This window comes from Pelodiscus sinensis, chromosome 16 (genome assembly GCF_052426305.1).
Source record: "Pelodiscus sinensis isolate ZL-2025 chromosome 16, ASM5242630v1, whole genome shotgun sequence".
In the NCBI taxonomy this organism is placed as follows: Eukaryota; Metazoa; Chordata; order Testudines; family Trionychidae; genus Pelodiscus; species Pelodiscus sinensis.
The window spans coordinates 30,411,177-30,432,125 of NC_143067.1; the positions used below are offsets into that span (position 1 = coordinate 30,411,177).

The 20,949-nt window shown below is 48.5% G+C and overlaps 1 protein-coding gene across 3 annotated transcripts in view; it reads left to right on the forward strand.

The window, feature by feature from the left end:
- Window positions 1–20,949, forward strand: part of HMMR (hyaluronan mediated motility receptor) — a 45,293-nt gene that overhangs the window by 14,913 nt on the left and 9,431 nt on the right. For 2 of the 3 annotated variants that reach the window (XM_014578824.4, XM_025189886.3), the window contains 7 exons: window positions 526–704; window positions 2,108–2,256; window positions 2,476–2,714; window positions 13,557–13,673; window positions 15,908–16,066; window positions 19,810–19,962; window positions 20,659–20,758. In XM_014578824.4, coding sequence (XP_014434310.2) covers window positions 526–704; window positions 2,108–2,256; window positions 2,476–2,714; window positions 13,557–13,673; window positions 15,908–16,066; window positions 19,810–19,962; window positions 20,659–20,758 — 1,096 coding nt within the window. The remainder of the gene's footprint in view (window positions 1–525; window positions 705–2,107; window positions 2,257–2,475; window positions 2,715–13,556; window positions 13,674–15,907; window positions 16,067–19,809; window positions 19,963–20,658; window positions 20,759–20,949) is intronic. The other variant, XM_006133601.5, reaches the window with a different exon arrangement.

The following is a 20,949-nucleotide window of genomic DNA, read 5'->3' on the forward strand; positions in this document are numbered from 1 at the left end:
CAACCAGTCTTCACTACAGATCAGATTAATGCAATTTCTACTTTGAAAGTTAAAGGTGAACCAAAGACCTGATCTCTGTCATTGCACAAAGAGCCGAGGGGTGGGGTGGGAGGAGTTGTTGAGACCCCCTCCCTTCCCCCCCCAAAAAAGGCCCAGACCCTGAGATGCTGCCCTTTCAAATGCAGGTATTTCCCTTTTTACGGTGGCCATTTTTGAAGGATGCATGGGACGCTGTGGCTCTATCTTTCACACCGTTGCCCCTTGAAGATCTCTGGGTGTAGGTGTGGGAGCCACAATTTTTTCTTTGAAGAGCTACATTGTGGCTGTGAGCTGCAAGTTGGCCACACCTGATATAGATCCTGTCTGGAGCTCTCCTATCTAGAAATTAATCTTTCTCAAGTTCTGTTGAGTTTCTTGGAACCTCGGTGTTACATGGGATTACATTTTACAAGGTGCAAATGGTGACACAACTAATGTAAGCTTAAGCAAAATGTAATGCTGACATGTCTGGATTTTTTTTCTTAGTGGAGTTGCAGAACAAGTGCAGAAGTACAAACTAGATGTTCTCCAAATGGAGAAGTTACTGGCGCAAAAGGACCAAGACATTATGGCCTTGAATGATTGCTTTACAAGAAAAGAGGAAAAACTATCTAAATTCATCAGAGAGCTTAATGAGAGATGTCAGTTGTTTGAACATGAAAAAGGTAATTTCTATAGTGCTGTGCAGGGGCATGGCCAGTCAATTGTGAGGTGTTGCCACTTGCTGCTTCCCCCCCCCCCCCCCATCTCCAATGAATAGCCTGCACTGACGCTACATCTTCCTGTGAAATGGAGCTAGTGCTGGCTTCCTGCAGCATGGGGGGGGGGGGGTGTGTGTCTGCGTCTGTCCGTCCATTGGCTGTGCGCCAGATCCGGCATCTCAAGAAGCACGCGCTGCTCCTCCCTTCCCCACAACAGCGGGTGTGTTTCCTGAGATGCCAGCTCTGGACTCCCCCTACCTCAAGGAAGTGGTGGGATCTTGGGGAAGGGATGGGGTATATCTTGGCTTGCCCTTATACTTTTAAAAAATGATCTTGGGTGTAAAAAGATCACTGCTATAGTGTTATAAGCTGTGGGCTGAGTCTCTGGGCCCTTACGTGCCCAAACTTATTTCATTCAGATGTTCTGTAGCATAACTCTATTAAAATGTAGGCTAGTGTGTCCCAAGTGTAAACCATGGTGCATTTTACAGAGCTGCTTGTTTCTCTGTTAGCCCAAATTCTCGTCAAAAGTATTTATACTAACAAATATTAAAAAGTTCACCCAGCAGCAAATGAGGGATGGGGAGATGGCTGAACCAGTTTGCTTTACCTACTTACTTTAGAAATTACACTTGCAAAAGTTCCATGTTCTAGAATCACCATTCATATGGTGGCGAATGGAGTGTAAACCATTCTCCCAGCTGTATTGTAGTGTCATAACTCACCATTTTATATCATGGCTTCTGACTCCACTATGGGCATGTCTAGACTACATATCTCTTTCGAAAGAGCGATGTAAATTAGACAGATCAAAATTGCAAATTAAGCTGGAATTTGAATTTCCTGTGCTTAATTTGCATAATTGTGTCAAAGCGGTCTTTTGAAAAAGGGCACTTCAAAAGTGAAACTGCTGTCTAGATGTGGTTCTTTTGGGGGGGACCCCTTTTTTTGAAAGATCCTGTACTCCTCAAAAAATGAGTACAGGATCTTTCAAAAAGGTGGTATGTGTGAGTTCCCCCTCTCCCCAAAAGAACCACATCTAGACAGCGGTTTCACTTTTGAAATGCCCTTTTTCAAAAGACCGCTGTGACACAATTATGCAAATGAGGAGTGGGATATTTAAATCCCTGCTTCATTTGCATTTTCGATCTGCCTAATTTACATCCCTCTTTTGACAGAGGGATGTAGTTTAGACATACCCTAAGGGGCCTGTTAAATTAAGCCTGCAATACTTGTCATCTTCAGTAGTTCATGTATCAGTTTTTCTTCATGGAAAGTTTCTATAAAGCCTATTGATCTGGTCAGTGAGGACAGCTCTTAATTATTTATCCTCAAAGCTTTATTATATTGGAAACTTTCTTCCCTAGAGACACTCTTAACTGAGAATCGAGAGAGAGAGCAAAGTATGAATGCTGAAATAGAAACCTTGAAAAAGAGGCTTCTCCTAGAGGAGCAAGAGCACCAAAAACTTCAGCAGAAACAGAAAGAGATGTGTTATCAGCTACAACAGGAGAAGGTAAACAAAATACAAACTTAATATAATGTATTGAATTCTTGTTCTGGTTTAGATTAAACCTATTGCGAATGTACTGATGAGCTAGGGCTTGTTTACCTACAGGAAGATTATTGGCATAGTTACAGTAGAGTAGTTTGTTTGATCATCTATGTCATGTAGACAAGCCCTACCTTTTTGTTCATAAAATCTAAGATCGCTATAAATTTAAATTAAAACTAGGTATTATGTTGGTGCTGTCTTCAGGAACTTTTCACTTCAGTGCATCAAAAGCTGCTAGAGTTTCAAGAAGAGATGACAAATGAGAGGCATGTTTTGGAGGAAGAACTAGAAGCAGCATTGAAGGAGTTGGATAAACTGCATATTAAGGAGGAAAAGGTTGATGAATTAATAAAGCACTTGGAACAAGAGAACAAGTCTAGAGTTGAAGAGCTAGCAGAGATGGAAGCCAAGCTGAAACGGTTTGTGAAAAGAGTACCTTTGTGACTTCTAATGATCCTGGATGTGACAGCGTTTCCTGGGTGCGAGCACCTCGCCCCTTCTCTCCCAACTGATCCTGGCCCTAGTCTTGGGAGGGGGCGGGGCCCAGCGTACCCACCGTCTGAATTGGATTCGTTGGTCGCCCCACCCGGGGTCTTGGTAGTAGTCTCTAGTTGCGGGGGCGATCACCCCTCAGCCCCCAAGGAACTGGGGGGGCTCTGCGACCCCTTCGTCGGTCTTTCCTGCTCCTCGACTTGGCGGAGTAGGAGAGGATTGTGGCGTGAAGGGGATTGGGGACCCGGGCCCTCCCTCACCTCTGGGTCCCAGCCCGAGGCCCTAAGCAGAGGTCGGCGACCGGTTGTCGCCCTCCGCAGCAGACGGGGCTGCGGCCCTCAACTCGTCCGCCCACGGGCGCCAAAAGGGTCCCGCCTCGGGCTCCTTCCACTCCCTGCTGACTTGTCCTGCTGGCGGAACAAGTTCAGGGTCACTCACCCCGTCGGAGTCGTCGGGCCCGTCCCAGGGCGAGCTGCCAGCTGCAGAGTCCTTCCCTCCGGGTTGCCCCGAGGGATGGGGGTTTGGTGCTCCTGGACGCCAGGGCGCCCGCCGCTGCACTCTCTCCCCTCTTGCCGGGGCGCTCCCGGCTGTTATGGTCGCCGGGGGATGACGTCGGGGTGGTAAGCTCCGCCCCCCCCGGCGCCGCCCCTTTCACGGGTGTCCCGGCGCGCTCCCGGGTGCTCGGCTGGAGTGTCGGCAGGGGCAGGCGCTTTCTGGCCGCTCGTGCTCTGCCCCGCCTCCTGCTCCCCGCTCCTGTCGGTGCTGCGGGGCGTCCGGCCCCCAGCGCCGCCGCCTCGGTGTGTTCGGCCGCCGCGGCGGCCGCTTTTCCCTGTCGCGGGGGGAGTTTCCCCCGCGGGTTCAAGTGCAGACCCCGCCGGGTCCGTCACACACCTCCCCCCCTTCGAGAGGCGAGTTCCCGGGTTTGGTTGTTCCCCTATCCAGGAAAAAAAAGTCCGCGTTTTGGTGGGTAATTCCGGGCCGGTGTACCACGTTAAAGCAGTACGGCTGTAGGGCCAAATACCACCGCATTATACGCGCGTTTGTTTTTCATTGAATTTAACCGAACTAAGGGTGCGTGATCAGTCACCAACTTAAATTTATTCCCCCATAAGTAATACCGTAGTGTGTCGACTGCCCATTTCACCGCAAGTGCTTCTTTCTCGATCGTGGCGTAGGCCCGTTCGGCTGGTAACAGTTTTTGGCTTAGGTATAGGACCGGCTGATCCCCGCCCTGTTCCTCTTGAGCTAGCACCGCTCCGAGTCCCACCTCCGAGGCATCTGTATAGAGGATGAAAGGTTTATCAAAGTCTGGCTGCCTCAGTACCGGGGCTGAGGCCAAGCTTTCCTTTAATGTTTGGAAAGCGCGTTTGGCCTGTGGGTTCCACTGAACCCTGGTTGGTTCCGCATTCTTTATCAGTTCGGTCAAGGGGGCAGCTAGAGAGGCGAACTGTGGTACGAATCTCCTATAGTAACCCGCCAGCTCCAGGAACTGGCGGACCTGTTTTTTTGTTGTCGGAGTCGGGTAATCTTTCAGGGCTTGTATTTTGCTGTAGATTGGCTTCAGCTTGCCCCGCCCTACCATGTAGCCTAGGTAGGAGACATCCCGTTGTGCAAAGTGACATATTTTTTTTGGGTTGGCCGTGAGGCCCGCCTTACCCAGTGTTGTCAGTACCGCTTCAATGTGGCTTAGATGATCCCTCCACGTCCGGCTGTAGATAACAATGTCATCTATGTAGGCGGCGGCGTACGCCTGGTGGGGCGTCAGGACTCGGTCCATCGTCCGCTGGAAGGTCGCGGCCACCCCATGGAGTCCAAAAGGCATGGTCCGAAATTGGAACAGCCCAAAGGGTGTTGAGAAGGCTGTCTTCTCCCGGGCCGGGGGGTCGAGAGGGATTTGCCAGTACCCCTTAGACAGATCCAATGTTGTTATGTATACGGCCTGTCCCAGTCGCTCCAGTAGCTCGTCCACTCTCGGCATTGGGTAGGCATCGAACCGGGATACGGCATTTACTTTCCTGAAGTCTATGCAAAACCGAGTTGACCCGTCGGGCTTAGGGACCAGGACGATCGGACTGCGCCACTCGCTGGCAGATTCCTCTATCACCCCCCAGCTTTGCATTAGCTGCAACTCCCGTTTAACCGTGTCCCACACCTTTCAGGGGAGGGGTCGGAGGGGCTCACGCACCTTTTGGCCCTCCTCGGTGATGATCCGGTGTAGACCCATGGTCGTACGGCCCGGTCTCGTTGTGAGGGTCTCCCGATGCCGCTGGAGGACCTCTTTTAACTGCTCCTGTTGCAAGTATGTTAGTTCGGGGTCCCACCGGGGTTCTGGCTGCTCCGCTTCTTCCTCTACTCGGGGCCCTAGATCTTCTTCCCGGGAGGCCGGTGCTATCAACAGGGTCTCGCTGGGTACCCATTTCTTTAGCAAGTTAATGTGGAAGAGCTGTGTCCCTTGCCTGCTTCCAGATAACTTTACCTCGTCGTCGACCTCCCCCACCCTTCTTACTATCTCAAAAGGTCCCTGCCATTGTGCTAGCAGTTTGGATTGGGCTGTGGGGAGGAGTAGCATAACCCGATCCCCTGGCTGGAAGTACCTTGTTTGGCGCCTCTGGCTCTCTTCCAAATTCAGTCGGGCGTACTCACCCAGCCGGCTTAGCTTCTCCCGTAGCTGGGTGATATACTGGACCGTTCCATGTCCAGTGCTCGGCGTCTGTTCCCAGCCTTCCCTCAGGAGGTCCAGGATCCCTCGGGGTCACCATCCGTACAGCAGCTCGAATGGTGAGAATCCTGTGGAGGACTGGGGGACTTCCCGTATTGCAAATAGGAGGCTGGGGAGCATTAGGTCCCACCCCCGGGGGTCTTCCTTTACAAACCGACGCAGCATGGCCTTAAGTGTTTGGTTAAATCGTTCCACCAGGCCGTCGGTTTGGGGGTGGTAAACCGACGTCTGCAGCCGTTTGATCTTCAGCATCCTACTGAGCTCTTTAATGACCCGCGATGTCACGTTCGGGCCCTGGTCTGTAAGCATGGCCTGGGGAAGCCCGACTCGCGAGAAGATTCGCAAGAGTTCCTGGGCCAGGGTAGGGGCCTTGGTATTCCGGAGGGGTACTGCCTCCGGGTAGCGGGTGGCGTAGTCTATCACCACCATAATGAAGCGGTGTTCCCTCCCTGACGGTTCTAAGGGTCCGACCAGGTCCATGGCTACCCGCTCAAACGGGACGGCCACCACCGGGAGAGGTACCAAGGGGGCCTTCGGCACTCTGGCCCGGCCGGTTTTCTGGCACTCTGGGCAGGATGCGCAGAAGTCCTGCACGGCCCGAAAGACCCCTGGCCAACAGAACCGTTGCAGGACCCGGTCCAATGTTTTCTCGCGCCCCAGGTGGCCCGCCCAGGGGTTAGCGTTCCCCAGCTCCAATACCTCCCGGCGAAAACGGGTGGGGACCACCAGCTGCCTCCGCTCCTCCCCCCCCTTTTCCGTTGTGACCCAGTAAAGTCGATCTTCCCATACCTGGAATTGCGGGCCTTGGGCGGGTTGGTCTGGGCCTTGCTCCGTCCCTCCAGTCGCGGTCGCTTGGTCCCATGCGTTTTGCAGGGAGGGATCCATCCTCTGCTCCGTTAGGAAGTCTGGCTCCATTCTTACCTCCAGACAGATTGCTCCTCTGCGGGGCTCCCTGTCCTGCCCCTGGCCTCGGGACTCCACTGCTCGTCCCTGGGGCGTTAGTGGGGTCCGGCTTTGCAGCAGGGCCCCGAATCCGGGCCAGTCTCGTCCTATAAGGAGGGGGTAGGGCAGGTCCCTGGCTTTCCCCACTTTCCAGAGTAAGTCCTGGCTACCGCCGGTCAGATGTACTTGGGTGGTGGGGTAGGCGCGGATGTCCCCATGGACGCAACTCATCCAGATGGGTTCTCCTTCCGATTGACCCTGAGGGACGAGGTCAGCCCTGATGAGGGTCACGGATGACCCGGAGTCGACCAGGGCCGTAACTGGCCGCCCTTCCACCCACATCTCCCGGAGGACGCGGTCCCCGGTACCTGTCGTCTTCGCCGCGGTCCCAGCTGGTTCCCTCTGGTTCAGTGTGCAGTCCATCATGGGGCAGTCCCGTTTAAAATGGCCCTCCTGCCCGCACTGGAAGCAGGGCCCCCGGGTCCTGGTCGTGCTTCCCTCTGGGTCTGCTCCGCCGGCTCTCCCTCTTCGGTTCTCTCCGGCCGCTGGGGCGGCCAGACCGGGGCTAAACGAGGGACCTTCTCGCGTCCTCGTCGTTCTCCGGGGGGTTGTTCCCACCCTCTGGGTTTCCCCAACGGCCGAGCCCCTCCAGCCTTCGGGTCTGGTAGTACCTCTCGCCGGCCCCCGCTCTCTTCTTGCTCGGCCAGCAGGTGTGCCTCCATCAGGGCCACCGCCTCGTTGAGGGTTGGTTCCTTCGGAACCATCGCTGCCCGTCCCGGGGCAGTATGTGTAGGAACTGTTCCAGGACTATCATTTCCGTGACTTGAACCCCGGTCTTTTGTTCCGGTTCTAGCCATCGGTTTGCCCACTCCCGCAACCGCTGGGCCACCGCTCGTGGTCTGTCCCCGGTCTTGTACCCTTCTTGCCGGAACTTCTGTCGACAGGTCTCTGGAGAGTGCCCTATTTGGTCCAATATGGCTTCGCGCACCTTGACATAGTTCAGGGCGTCCGGAATTGCTAGGCTCCGATAAGCCAGTTGGGCGGGTCTGCTCAAATAGGGGGCCAACAAGGTGGCCCACTGCTCCGGTGGCCAGCATGCTGCCGACGCCACCCTCTCGAAGGTGGTCAGGAATGCTTCGGGGTCGTCTTGGGGGCCCAACTTGCTAAGGCGTAGGGGGTGATCAGGTCCTTCCCCGGCTCCTCCGGGTCCTCCCATGGTGGTTCCCCATCTCTTCTCTGCTGTCTGCCGCCACTGGTCCTGTTGGGCGGCCATCTCCTGAATCAGTAGTCTTTGCTGTTCCTGGAATTGACTCGTCAGTTGTTGGACCAGCTGAGCCTGGCGCTCTTGCTGGATCTGATTCTGTTGACGGTTCCCCTCGAACCATTCTAGGAATTGCCGGGGTTCCATTGTTCCTTCCGGCTCTGTACTGTACTCTGGGAAAATTGCCCGGTTTTCCCGGTCTTGCTCGTCTGTGGGAAACTATGTTTATACCCACATTCTCCACCAGTGTGACAGCGTTTCCTGGGTGCGAGCATCTCGCCCCTTCTCCCCCAGCCGATCCCGGCCCTAGTCTGGGGAGGGGGCGGGGCCCAGCGTACCCACCGTCTGAATTGGACTCGTTGGTCGCCCCACCCGGGGTCTTGGTAGTAGTCTCTAGTTGCGGGGGCGATCACCCCCTCAGCCCCCAAGGGACTGGGGGGGCTCTGCGACCCCTTCGTCGGTCTTTCCTGCTCCTCGACTTGGCGGAGTAGGAGAGGATTGTGGCGTGGAAGGGGAAGAGGAGTGGGGGAACCCGGGCCCTCCGCGGCAGACGGGGTTGCGGCCCTCAACTCGTCCGCCCACGGGCGCCAAAAGGGTCCCACCTCGGGCTCCTTCCACTCCCTGCTGACTTGTCCCGCTGGCGGAACAAGTCAGAGTCACTCACCCCGTCGGAGTCGTCGGGCCCGTCCCAGGGCAAGCCACCAGCTGCCGAGTCCTTCCCTCCGGGTTGCCCCGAGGGATGGGGGTTTGGTGCTCCTGGACGCCAGGGCGCCCGCCGCTGCACTCTCTCCCCTCTTGCCGGGGCGCTCCCGGCTGTTATGGTCGCCGGGGGATGAAGTCGGGGTGGTAAGCTCCGCCCCCCTGGCGCCGCCCCTTTCATGGGTGTCCCGGCGCGCTCCCGGGTGCTCGGCTGGAGTGTCGGCAGGGGCGGGCGCTTTCTGGCCGCTCGTGCTCGGCCCCGCCTCCTGCTCCCCGCTCCTGTCGGTGCTGCGGGGCGTCCGGCTCCCAGTGCCGCCGCCTCGGTGCGTTCGGCTGCCGCGGCGGCCGCTTTTCCCATCGCGGGGGGGCGTTTCCCCCGTGGGTTCAAGTACGGACCCCGCCGGGTCCGTCACACTGGGACTGGTAATTCGAAGTTAAAGTTGAAAAATCTTCTCTAGAATATACAGGATTAAACTAACCTGTGGCTATGAGCTCACTCCGTGCCTCTACCCCCCTCACCCATCCAGCAATGGGATCTAATTCAGTATCTTTATAAAGTCACGTTTAAATTTAAGCAACTCAAACCTATACCTCTATAAGGGTACATTTATGCTACATGGCTATTTCAGGATACCAGAGGTATCCCGAAATAATTATCCCATGTGTACACAAGCCACCTGTTTTGAAACATTTTTTTGAAATAAAGGGTGTGCTGTTTCGCCATCCTGGTAACCCTCGTGCCATGAGGTTTAAGGGATGGCTCAAAATAGTGCATTTATTTCCAAATTTGGCACTATGTAGCTATGCCAAATAAGCTATTGCAAAATAGATTCGAAATAAGATATGCAATTTGCATAGTGTAAATTTCATGTCTTTTATTTTGAGTTTAGGGTATAGACGCACCCTAAATTGAACAATTCAACACCTGCAGTGTTAGCTGCTCTTCAGTTTTAATCTAACGGCATCAGAGATGTTAAATCAATTACTGTTTTTATTTTTGTATCCAACATTAGAGTGTCTAATATAAAAATAGCATCTTTAATTCTATGAACTGCTGAAGACAGTTAATTGAGGCAAGATAATGAAAATACCTAAAGCAAAGTGGTGTGCACAAATGTATTCTATTTAAGTTATTTCTGTTCCACATGAAGATAAAATCTAGAATACTGTACCCTAACTTGATAACCTTGACTTTGGGGTTCTGGAGAAATTAAACTAGCCTAAAGAGAAGTGATGTGAGGACGAGGGAAACAAAAGCAGTTAAGTAATCTCGATGTTTAGATTATCTAATTGGACTAAATGCCTTACTTGAAACACTTCTGCCTGCCTCTGAACTCAGATTTCTTCTACTCCAATGGTGTAAAATTCTCATCCTACAGACAAAACTGAAATACAGTAAAACTCCAATAGTCCGGCACTCCTGATAGTCCGGCATCAAAATGGCAAGAGCCTAGTGAGTGAGCTTCGGCAAAAAATGAGTCACAGGGTAACAGCGGCAGCAGCTGAACTAAGCAAAAAGGTTAAAAAAGTCTTAAACATTACAGTAAACTGTATGCAGTATGTACAATAAAGAGGGTTAAGAACACTTTATATGCAGTATATAATGTATACAGTATATATATAACCAGTTTATAGTACCTCCTGATAGTCTGGCATATCTGATAATCCGGCACCACCTAGGTCCCATAGGTTCCAGATTATAGGAAGTCTACTGTACTAAGCCCTGGGGAAATGAAATGATTGTGTTTAAATCATAGTCATTGCAACATTTAACTCTTGAAAGTGGCACTGAGGAAATAAATACACTGGCTTGAATTAGAGGTAACACGAAACTGACAGAGTAAGGCCATGTCTACACTACGAGATGAGGCTGAATCTATTAAGGTTGCTTTCTGGTTACCTGGTTTTTTTTTTTTTTTGCGCAAAGTTGAAGGTTCATGTCCCCATCACAGGAAAAGAATTCAGAGTTGGAAGTACAGTAGTATGTCCTCATTAGGGAGACTGCTGTTGAATTTGAGAGGGATGCACTATGGGTAGCAATCCCACAGCACCTGCACTACTTTGCATTCTGGGTTATGCTCTCAGTACATCCTGGGACCAAAACTGTGCAGTGGGTAGTTCATGTTGTCAGTGTCCCATAATGTGCTTATCTACTCCCTCTTCCCCCTTGCTTGACATGAATAGGAAACAGTCTTTTGGCCCTGGTTATCTGTGCAGACATCATAGCAACACGAGCATGGATTCCATTTTGCATCAAACCATTGTGATGTTGTCTATCTTAATGTACCTAATGATTCAGTATGTCGAGTGTACATCTGTCACTCCACCGGGATGAGGTTGAGGATGAATCTCAGAGTCCCATGGATTACTATACAGGCAAACCCTTGTGCTGATGGAAACGCAGCTGCCAAGCAATCCTCTGGACACAATGAAACATCAGTTTTGGTGCTGTGAGACAGACTGGTGGGACCATGTAGTGCTGCTGATATGGGATGATCAGCAGTGGCTGGAAAATATCTGAATGTGCAAAGGCTGTTTTCTTGGAATTTTGCAAATGGCTTTCCACGCCTTGAAGCGCAGGACACACAAATGAGACTCACTCTGACCATGAAAAAGTGTGGTGATTACCCTATGGAAGCTCTCAACGCCAGATAGCTACTGGTCAGTTGGGAATCAATTCAGAGTGGTGAAATGTACATTGATGGCTATTGTGATGCAAGTAGCCAAAGCAACCATTACTATTCTGCTATCGAGGACTATGACTCTGGGAAATGTGGATGCCTTAACTGTGGCGGGACAATAGAACGCACATTCCCATTTTGGCCCTTACTTGCCATAGTAAGGATGTGAACAATTAGTCAGCTATCCAATGAGCAAATTGCATCAACTATTCAATTAGCCAAATAATAGAAATTTTACATCTCTATGTCATAGGAGTACATAAACTGCAAGGGATACTTCTTGATGGTGCGGGTGGATCACAAGGGCTGTTTCACTGACATCAGTGTGGGATGGGCGTGAAGGATGTGTGCATCGTGCATCTTTAAGAACTCCTGCTTCTTCAGAAAGATGCATGTTAGAACTTTTCCTCAGACTAAAAAATCAGAATTCGAGAGGTAGAAATGCCAATAATGATCCTTGGTGACTGCTGTTGCTCTAGTTGACCTCTTGCTCCCATGGCTTATGAAGCCATACATTGGCAGCCTGGATTGCAGTAAGGAGCTGTTCAGCTACAGGCTGAGCAAGTGCAGAATGATAATGGAATGTGCTTTTTGGATGTTTTAAAAGGAAGGTTGACTAGGTTAGATCTCAGTGAAAGCAACATTGCCTTTGTGGTGGCAGCTTGTTGTGTGCACCATAACCTTTGTGAGAGCAAGGGAGAAAGTTATTGGTAGAATGGGGAAGGGCAGAGGGCCTACCTAGGAATTTTGAGCAGTCAGACACCAGGGTAATAAGGAGAGCACAGCATGGGGCAGTGCAAATCACAGGCTTTGAAAAAATGTTGCTCTCGATGAGGTGCTCCCACATTTCCTGTGATTGCCTGTAATCCCCTACCCTACTCCTGCAATACAGTACCTGTTCACAAAATTTGTTTTGCATGTCAGCTGGGAAAGAAAAGTCAATGGTGGGAACTTGAAGGGCAGGGGTAGGGGAAGCATCTCAAACACAAGAAGGGCGGCAAAAGGCCATGTAGACACTAGAGGTTAAATACGATGCTGCCCTTGAGTCTCCTCCTCTCCTACCCCCACCTCCCCTTCCCATGGGTGTCCTGGGGCCCCTGGGTATGCAAGGACCTGGCTAAGGATCAGTGAAGGGAGGGAAAGTTAGCTACCCTGCCCTGCTACTCCTCCAGGAGCGTATTCATTGCTCCATTTGCTCCTTGAACACATTTCACCCTTGAATCTGAGTAAGACAGCTGCTGGAGCTGGGAGTAGGAAGCAAGCTGCCTGCTGTTCCCACTGTAACAAAGTTACAAGGACATGTTACAGGAGAGACACTGTTTCAAACCTAAACCTAAGCTGTTAACATAAAGTGAAGGTTTCTGTAAAGACAATGGAGATGTGCTGGGCGAGGGCAAAGTTATATTTGCCATACTCCTCCCTACAGTTGCTTCCCATTCTATATGTGTGAAACTGATTGTTTCTTCCTAAGTGGAGCACTTTGTATTTGTCCTTATTAAACTTCATCCTATTTACCTCAGACCGTTTCTCCAATTTATCCAAATCATTTTGAATTGTGACCCTATCCTCCAAAGCAGTTGCAACTGCTTTTCCCAGCTTGGTACCATCTGCAAACTTAATAAGTGCACTCTGTATGCCAATATCTAAGTCGTTGATGAAGATATTGAACAAAACAGTCCCAAAGTAGACCCCTGCGGAACCCCACTTTGTTATACCTTTCCAGCAGGATTGTGAATCATTAATAACTACTCTCTGGGAATGGTTATCCAGCCAGTTATGCACCAACCTTATAGAAGCCCCATCTAAGTTGTATTTGCCTAGTTTATTGATAATATTATGCGAGACCATATCAAATGTCTTACTAAAGTCTAGGTAAATTACGTCCTCCACTTCTCCCTTATCCACAAAACTCGTTATCCTATCAAAGAAAGCTATCAGATTGGTGTGATTTGATTTTGTTCTTTACAAATCCATGCTGGCTGTTCCCTATTACCTTATCTTCCAAGTGTCATGCCCATGTGTGCTGCTCAGGTGTGTTGCCTTCTCTGAGGTGTGCTCACAATGCTAGCCATGCAGGAAATAACATTCAAATTGTCCAGGGCTTTTCCTGTTCACCTTGAGAGGCACTCAAATTCTGGTCCAAGCAGGACACCAGAGGCAAAGTACCTTGACTTTCACAACTCTGTGTCTACACTTCAGTAAATGTGACCAGACCAGGTTGGAAATTGCATTACTCTTCGTAAAAGCAGGAGTACCCAAAATCAACTTCAGTAGCCCTCACGGTCAGTTGAACAGACTTAATAGTTTGGATGCATTGTTTAGAAAATACAGTGTGACTAAATTTGATTTAAGCTCTTAGTGTAGACTGGGCCCAAGTTTATCATATCACAGCCGATGTATTCACTGCTGTTTTGTCTTAGACCAATGCAAAGATTTGGACTCTAATGGAATATTAATCTCTTCTCAGAAAGAATACAGAATTGAAGCGAACCAGTGAAACACACAGTAAAGCCATTGCTCAGATGCAAGAAGAGCACAGCAACACGCTACGTAAACTTGGAGAAAGTATTGCTGAATTTGAAAGGTATGCAAATCTTAACCTGGATGTGTTTGAGAGGGAGATATAGCTAGGGTGAACAGATGTCCTGAGTCTAAAGGGACAGTCCTATACTCAAGCCTTCCTGGAGGTATCCCTAATATTTTTTAAATGGGCCCAGTTGTCCAGTATTTTCTGTCTCCCCTCCCATCAGTTCTGTGGTGAGTTCTACTGGTGGCCTGTGTCCTTGCTCGCTAGCTACCCATTCTCCACTGGTTTGGGTGGCAGGCAGGTGGTCAGGCAAAGCTGCAGTGTTCAGGGCTATTTTTGCTTATCCATCAATGCAGTCCCTGCTACATGCCTGACTTTTAAGATGGCTCCCCCCATTACCAGTTCCTGCTCTCCCCCTTCTTCCCTCCCTCCTTTCCCCCCCTCCCCCATCTGAGCCTCACTGATAGAGGCAGCAAGGGGATGGGGGGAAATGACTAGTCCCATCACTAGTTGACTATCAGATAAGCTTCTGCTTATCAGACACTTGACTAGTCTCTTACATCCCTACTCTGGATGGGCGAAGTCAGTTCACAACGCATCCTTATGGATCAACCCGATCCTGTCCATTCTGTAGCCAGGGGACAGGAGGTGGCTGGGGTAAGTCAGTGTCCAGTAGAAACTTGGTGGTGGTGTCTTTTTCTGCCCACAGAGAGGCTGCTAAGCTGCTTCTAGCCACAGGGGAGGGAAAAGATGATCTCTGCAAAGACACAGACCAAGTCATCCCTACCCCCATTCCCTGTGGCTGAAAATGGTTCTTGTCCCTTACCTCCTACACAGTGCTTAAAGGCTGTTGCTGGCCATGTTCTGGTGTAAACCCTCAAAAAATTGGGTGGGAGGGTTGTGACCCTGCATGCCCCTCACATGTTGCTTCAAGACCTAGTGCTAGGTACCAAGAGAGGTGGGTCCATCCTGGAAGCCGGAGCAGGGAGACTCAAGTGCACTGGGCAAGGAGGGTTCAGTCTGGTTGGTTGGGCATTCCCATCCTCATATATGAGAGCTGTGAGATCACCCCATGCAAACCTTAAAGACAAGAAGGCTAAATAAAGACTCCAGCTACTCTGTATTTCATGATGCTGAAAAGGATTCTAAAACTAGTAATCTTAAGTGGCTGAGGATACAAAAGTAGCCAGAATTCTTAGCTTTTCTGTGTATTAAAATTAGGAAAGTACTGGTAACATAAGTAATTAGGTCAATCTGGTTTTGTGTAACTGTTTGCTGTACATTAAGGCGTTCAGAGTTGTCTGACCTCCTGATGATTTCTGACAAATGGAGATTATTGTATTTGCTCATCTGTACTAAGAATTTTAAAATTTGGGTACAATTTCAACAGTATTCTGGGAGCTACTTACAATCTGCTCATTTCAATAGGTATCTGTATACTAATTTATGCTATATGTGACCAGGAGGCGGCACCACTGTCTCTGAGATGGGTTGTAAACACTTAGGAGGACAGGATTAGAATTCAAAACAGCCTTGATAAATTTGGTCTGAATTCAAGAAGATTAAATTCAGTAAAGACAAGTGCTAAGTACTATACTTGGAAAGGAAAAATCCACAACCAAGAGCTATGGAATAACTACCTTGGTAATAATACTGCAGAAAAAGATGTTTGGGGGCTGTAGGAAATCACAAATGAAATAGGAGTTAACAATGTGATGCTGTTGGGGAAATCATTCTTTGATATATTCATGGAGTGTTGCATTTAAAAGGTGCGAGAACTGTCCCACTCAACTTGGTGCTGATGAGATCTTAGTAGGAGTCTGTTTCCAATTCTGGGTACCACATGTCAGGAAATACTTGGACAAATAGAAAATTTGACTGCTTCTCGTATGTTAAGGGCTGTTGTTAATAAGTCAGTGATCAATTGTTCTCCAAATCCACTAAAGTTGGGACAAGAAGCAATCTGTTTAATCTGGAGGAAGAGAATATATAAGAATAGTTAAGCACTGATACTGGAGGCTGTAGAGTCCCTGTCATTGGAGGTCTCTAATAGCAGATTAGACAAATACCTATCATGGATGGTCTTGGAATACTTCATCTCTAGGCTGAGGCAGAATTGACTAAATCACCACTTGACATGTACAGCCAGAAGGAATTTGTATTTGAGAAGGTTTCACAGAATGCTACAATGTGCATCAAATTTACAGTAGATTGTTACTGCCTTACAAAGGACATAACACTGTAAAATGAAGATTATCACCAAGTAATGGATGCTAAACTTTTCCTTCTAGTTACAAGGGATCTATGACTGAAGAAATGGCATGTCTCCAACTGGACAATTCTTCTTTACAGGAGAAAGTAGCTGAGTTGAGGGAAGCTGGTCAGGACATGCAACAGCAACTCTATGACCTGGAACATGCTAAAGACAAGGCAAAAGAAGAATATGCAAGGTAATGGATGATGTGATTGTTCCTTAAAGTGGGGCAGGGACATCTATGACCAGACAAAAATGAATATTTCTCCAGTACATCTAGTATTATGAACTGTTATTTTTTTGGAGGGATAGACACTCAACTGCAGGGCATTGAAAAGTTGCAAAATCCATGCAGTACATGTAATGCAGAGCCAGAGTTGACTCAATTCAGTTACAAACAGATTGCAAACAGATAAACAGAACTGTTAGCCTTCTTACCAGATCAGCGGTTGGGGTCACCAGTGTCGTACCTCGGTGTCTTCGTACCTCGGTACCTTCGGTGGTCTGAACTGTCAGTGTCAGCGTCATCTGGTCAGGGTCGTCCTGGCGCGCTCCTGACAGAACCTCTACTCAGTTGGTGGTGGTAAACTTTCGGCTGTGTGCGTAACAATCGGTACTCCCTCTGTCTAGAGTGTTAGACCCTGTGCACTTGGGTCAACACAAGAGATCTCAGAGGCACCGGAAATGACAGATGCAGGCAAGGTTTGAAATCAATCAAGCAGGTTTATTGTCAAATGCGAAGTTCTACCAGTTGGTAACAGAGATCAGTACAATGTTACATCACTGGGCACTATGGCCCGCGTTGACAAGGTACCAACATCAGGCAGGCCTATTGCCATGTAACAGATATTAACAGCAGTTAGTCAAAGTTAAGCTACTGTGCATTCTGTAAGTTTAGGCAATGACACCCAGGTCGGCCGGAGAGCACCCTCTGCGGTGTCCTTCTATAGACAGGTACAAACAATTTACATCTTTTTTTTTTTTTTTTTTTTTTTTTTTTTTTTTTTTTTACATACCAGGTTACCACCCTCTGTTGTCTCGTTACCACCCCTCACCTTATGGAAGGGGGGCTTACTTACTGTCCCTCATGCTGAAAATTCCGACCTGGTCCTGAACCTAGGTTGGTATGTGCATTAGTTTTTTAGGGAGTTTTTGTACCAAGACATTTCTTAAGATGTTCCATTACTTCCCTTTGGCTTACAGTCTGTACCCAGTGCCTCCCTGTGTCCTGCCATGCTCAATCTAACTTACACAATTACACAGTTATCAGTAAGGCCTCTTTTTTGGCTCCTGTGTTACTGAACCAAAGTCTTGCTCACTAGATTGCAAGGGCTGTTGCTCTTTTCATGTTACAGGCCTCTATTTAGGCCTGCTGACTCATTGTTACTGACCCTCAACTTACTACAAGGGCTAGCTAACTAAAATACCTGTTCTCCAATGGATGCTTAAAATTGCTCATCAGAACATGGTTAATGGATTATCAATCTTTTTGGTTTTTTTTTCCTTGTGTGTGTGGATGCCTTCTCCTTCTTTCCATCTACTCCTCCTCTTCCCCCTCACCTCCCATAGAGTTATCTGGGAGGGGCAGGAAGGAGCCAGTGCTATCAGAGGCAGCAGTTGGGGGGGGGGGGGGGAGAGGGGCGGAAATGGGCAGGCTGGGTGCCAGAGCAGCTGCTGTCCAAAGGGGAACTCAGTACCCCCACGGACAGGGGCTGCTGCTGCCTCTAATACAGAGGCAGCAGTGCGGAGTAGCAGGGGGACTCCCTGAGAGAGGGTCCAGGAACAGCGTTTTCATAACCGTGTAACCACTAAAAATTGTTGAAGCTACACAACCTGGGGTCAGCGGGAGGTGACGTTTCAAAGGGACTGCGCTTCACAGCTGGGCAGCGCTGCTCTTTGAAGTACTCCCTCTTCTCTTCTCTCCCCCCCTTTTCCCCCCCCCCTCGCTGCCTCTATCCGCTTCAGCTAGACCAGACTAACATGGCTGCATCTCTCTTACTATTCTATCAGATAGAGGTAGCTGAGGGGGGTGGGGATAGACTAGTCAACTGACTATCCAATAAGCATTTGCTTATCGGATAGTTGACTAGTCTTTTTAACCTCTCTCACACACACACACACACACACACACACCACAGACAGAGAGAGGCTGGAGAGAGCTGGGGCTCCCTATCCCTAGAGAGGGGGGTTGTCGAGCGTAGCGAGCAGGGGGCACTGCCCCTTAGTAGTTTCATTTAAAGGCTTTCAGGTTCACACCATCTTTGAAATGCCGAAGTAGACAAATAATCCATCAGCAATTGCTCACTTTTAAGAGTTCTTTTCTTTCAGGAGTATAAGATTCTGTTGCTTACATTAATTTTTTAGTGATAGAAGCAAAATGCAGGACAATGTAGCACTTTAAAGACTAACAAGATGGTTTATTAGATGATGAGCTTTCGTGGGCCAGACCCACTTCCTCAGATCAAATAGTGGAAGAAAGTAGTCACAACCATATATACCAAAGGATACAATTAAAAAAATGAACAAATATGAAAAGGACAAATCACATTGCAGAACAGAAGGGGGATGCGGGGGGGTGGGAAGGGGGAGGAAGGAAGGTAAGTGTCTGTGAATTGCTGATATTAAAGGTAGGGAGAGTGGGATGTTTGTGAGTTAATGGTATTACAGGTGATAATTGGGGAAACTGTCTTGGTAATGGGTGAGAAAGTTCAAATTCTTGTTAAGTCCTTGTTGGCAAGTGTCGAATTTTAACATGAATGACAGTTCAGAGGATTCCCTTTCAAGTGCAGATGTAAAAGGTCTTTGTAGCAGAATGCAGGTGGTTAAGTCATTTAGAGAGTGTCCTTTCTGGTTAAAGTGGCAAGAAACTGTTTTCTCTTTGTGATCTTGTCTGATATCTGTTTTGTGGGCATTAATCCTTTGGCGAAGTGTCTGAGATGTTTGTCTAATGTACATAGCAGACGGACACTTTCGGCACATGATAGCATAGATTATATTTCTGGATGCGCAGGAATATGTGTTCTTGATCTTATAACTCACTTGGTTAGGTCCAATAATGGTATCAGCAGAATGAATATGTGGACAAAGCTGGCAACGGGGTTTGTTGCAAGGGAAGGTACCAGGGTTGGTATTAGTGTGGTATGTCCTGTGGTGGTTGGTAAGAATCATCTTGAGGTTAGGTGGTTGTCTATAGGAGACTATGGGTCTGTCTCCCAGAGCCTCTTTGAGTATGGTATCCTGTTCCAATATAGGCTGTAGTTTATTGATAATGTGTTGGACAGGTTTAAGTTGGGGGTTGTAGGTGATGACAAGTGGTGTTCTATTGTTGCATAGGCTGACAACAGTAAGACAATAAGGATCTCTCTCAACTACATCCCTCCGTTGAAAGAGGGATGTAAATTAGGCAGATCGAAAGCGCAAATGAAGTGGGGATTTAAATTTCCCGTGCTTCATTTGCATAGTCCTGTCACAGCAGTCTTTCAAAAAAGGGTATTTTGAGCGTGAAACCGCCATCTAGATGTGGTTCTTTTAATAATAATTAAAAAAAACACTCTTTTTTTCCCCAAGATCCTTTAATCTGTCTAGATGGCGGTTTCACTTTTGAAATACCCTTTTTCGAAAGACCACTGTGACGTGATTATGCAAATGAAGCACGATACATTTAAATTCCCCACTTCATTTGCGCTTTCGATCTGCCTAATTTACATCCCTCTTTCAACGGAGGGATGTAGTTGAGAGAGATCCTTATTGTCTTACTGTTGTCAGCCTATGCAACATTGCCTATGCAAACATTGCTATTTGTATGTAAGCATTCTTTCTCTAGGTGTAGTATCAGGACGGCTGCAAATTTTGATTACTGCTGACTAACTCTGAAACTCTCAAAATATTTAATGAAGTAATATCTATATGTTTAACCTTCTTCTCCCCCCCCCCCCCCAGAATGCTTCTAGATGCTCAGACAAAGCTAGCACTAAAAGAAGCAGAAATAAGGAGAACCAAGGAATCCTGTATTTCACAGATGATTGAACTTCAGACACAACTGGAAGAGCAAACTGAAGACTTCACGAAACAGCTTGAAATTGAAAGATCAAGGTAACTCCAGATCTCTGACTAGTCTAGTAATGGGAATACAGTAATTCCTCATTTAACATGTGCCCACTGAAAACATTTTCACGATAGCACGAGTGTGTGTGGTTCTCCCCCCCCCCCCCCCCCCCGGAACATTTTTTTGAATTATATGACTGTCCCCGGAATAACACGATTTCCCCAGCTGACCTGTTGCTGGGGGCTACTCAGGGCTTCCCCCACCTCCCTGCAAAGTGGCAGAGGGTTTGCCACTTGCTGCACCATTCCCCCGCGCGTCCGTCCGTGTCCCTCCCTCCCCCCCCCCCCCCCCCCCCCCGCTGGACGCAGTGTGGGTCCCAGCAGACCTGTCACAGTGGCATACTCCCAACTCAGTCCCCCTTCCCTTCCCCAGAGCCAAACGCCTCCCCTTCCTGCTGTAACGCAGTGCCCTTTCTCCCACAACCTTCTGTCCTGGTCCCAACAGACACCACCACCTGAAATGCAACCCCCACTTTTTCCATTATATTTAATGGGAAAATTAACCCCACAGAACACGTTTTCACTTAACACGATCATTTTCTGAAACACATCTATAGTGTTACATGAGAAATTACTGTACATCTAAACTAGACTGAGGACTTCTTTTAAGCTTCATTTGGAAATGTGTGGTGATATAAATCGTCTTAAATATAGACACGAAACTGCTTATGTGTTTTTGTTCAGGAAAACCATAGAGGAAAAGGTGGCTGCTGGCTTTAAAGAAGAGATACAAACCTGGCGTAGTCTCTATGAAGACTTGCACAACAAAACTAAGCCTTTTCAGGTTAGTTTCTGTGCTAAACACTTTTGGGGGGTTTTTAAGCAGCATCTGGAAATTTAAGATTCAGCATCAGAGGATCAATCCTCAACTATTAACAGTTGGATTCAACTTGATGATAGTACTATGCCACTGTTTTCCATCCCCGACTCTTATGACTTCTAGTGTCCCAATTTGGGGAATGGATACTAGCTGCC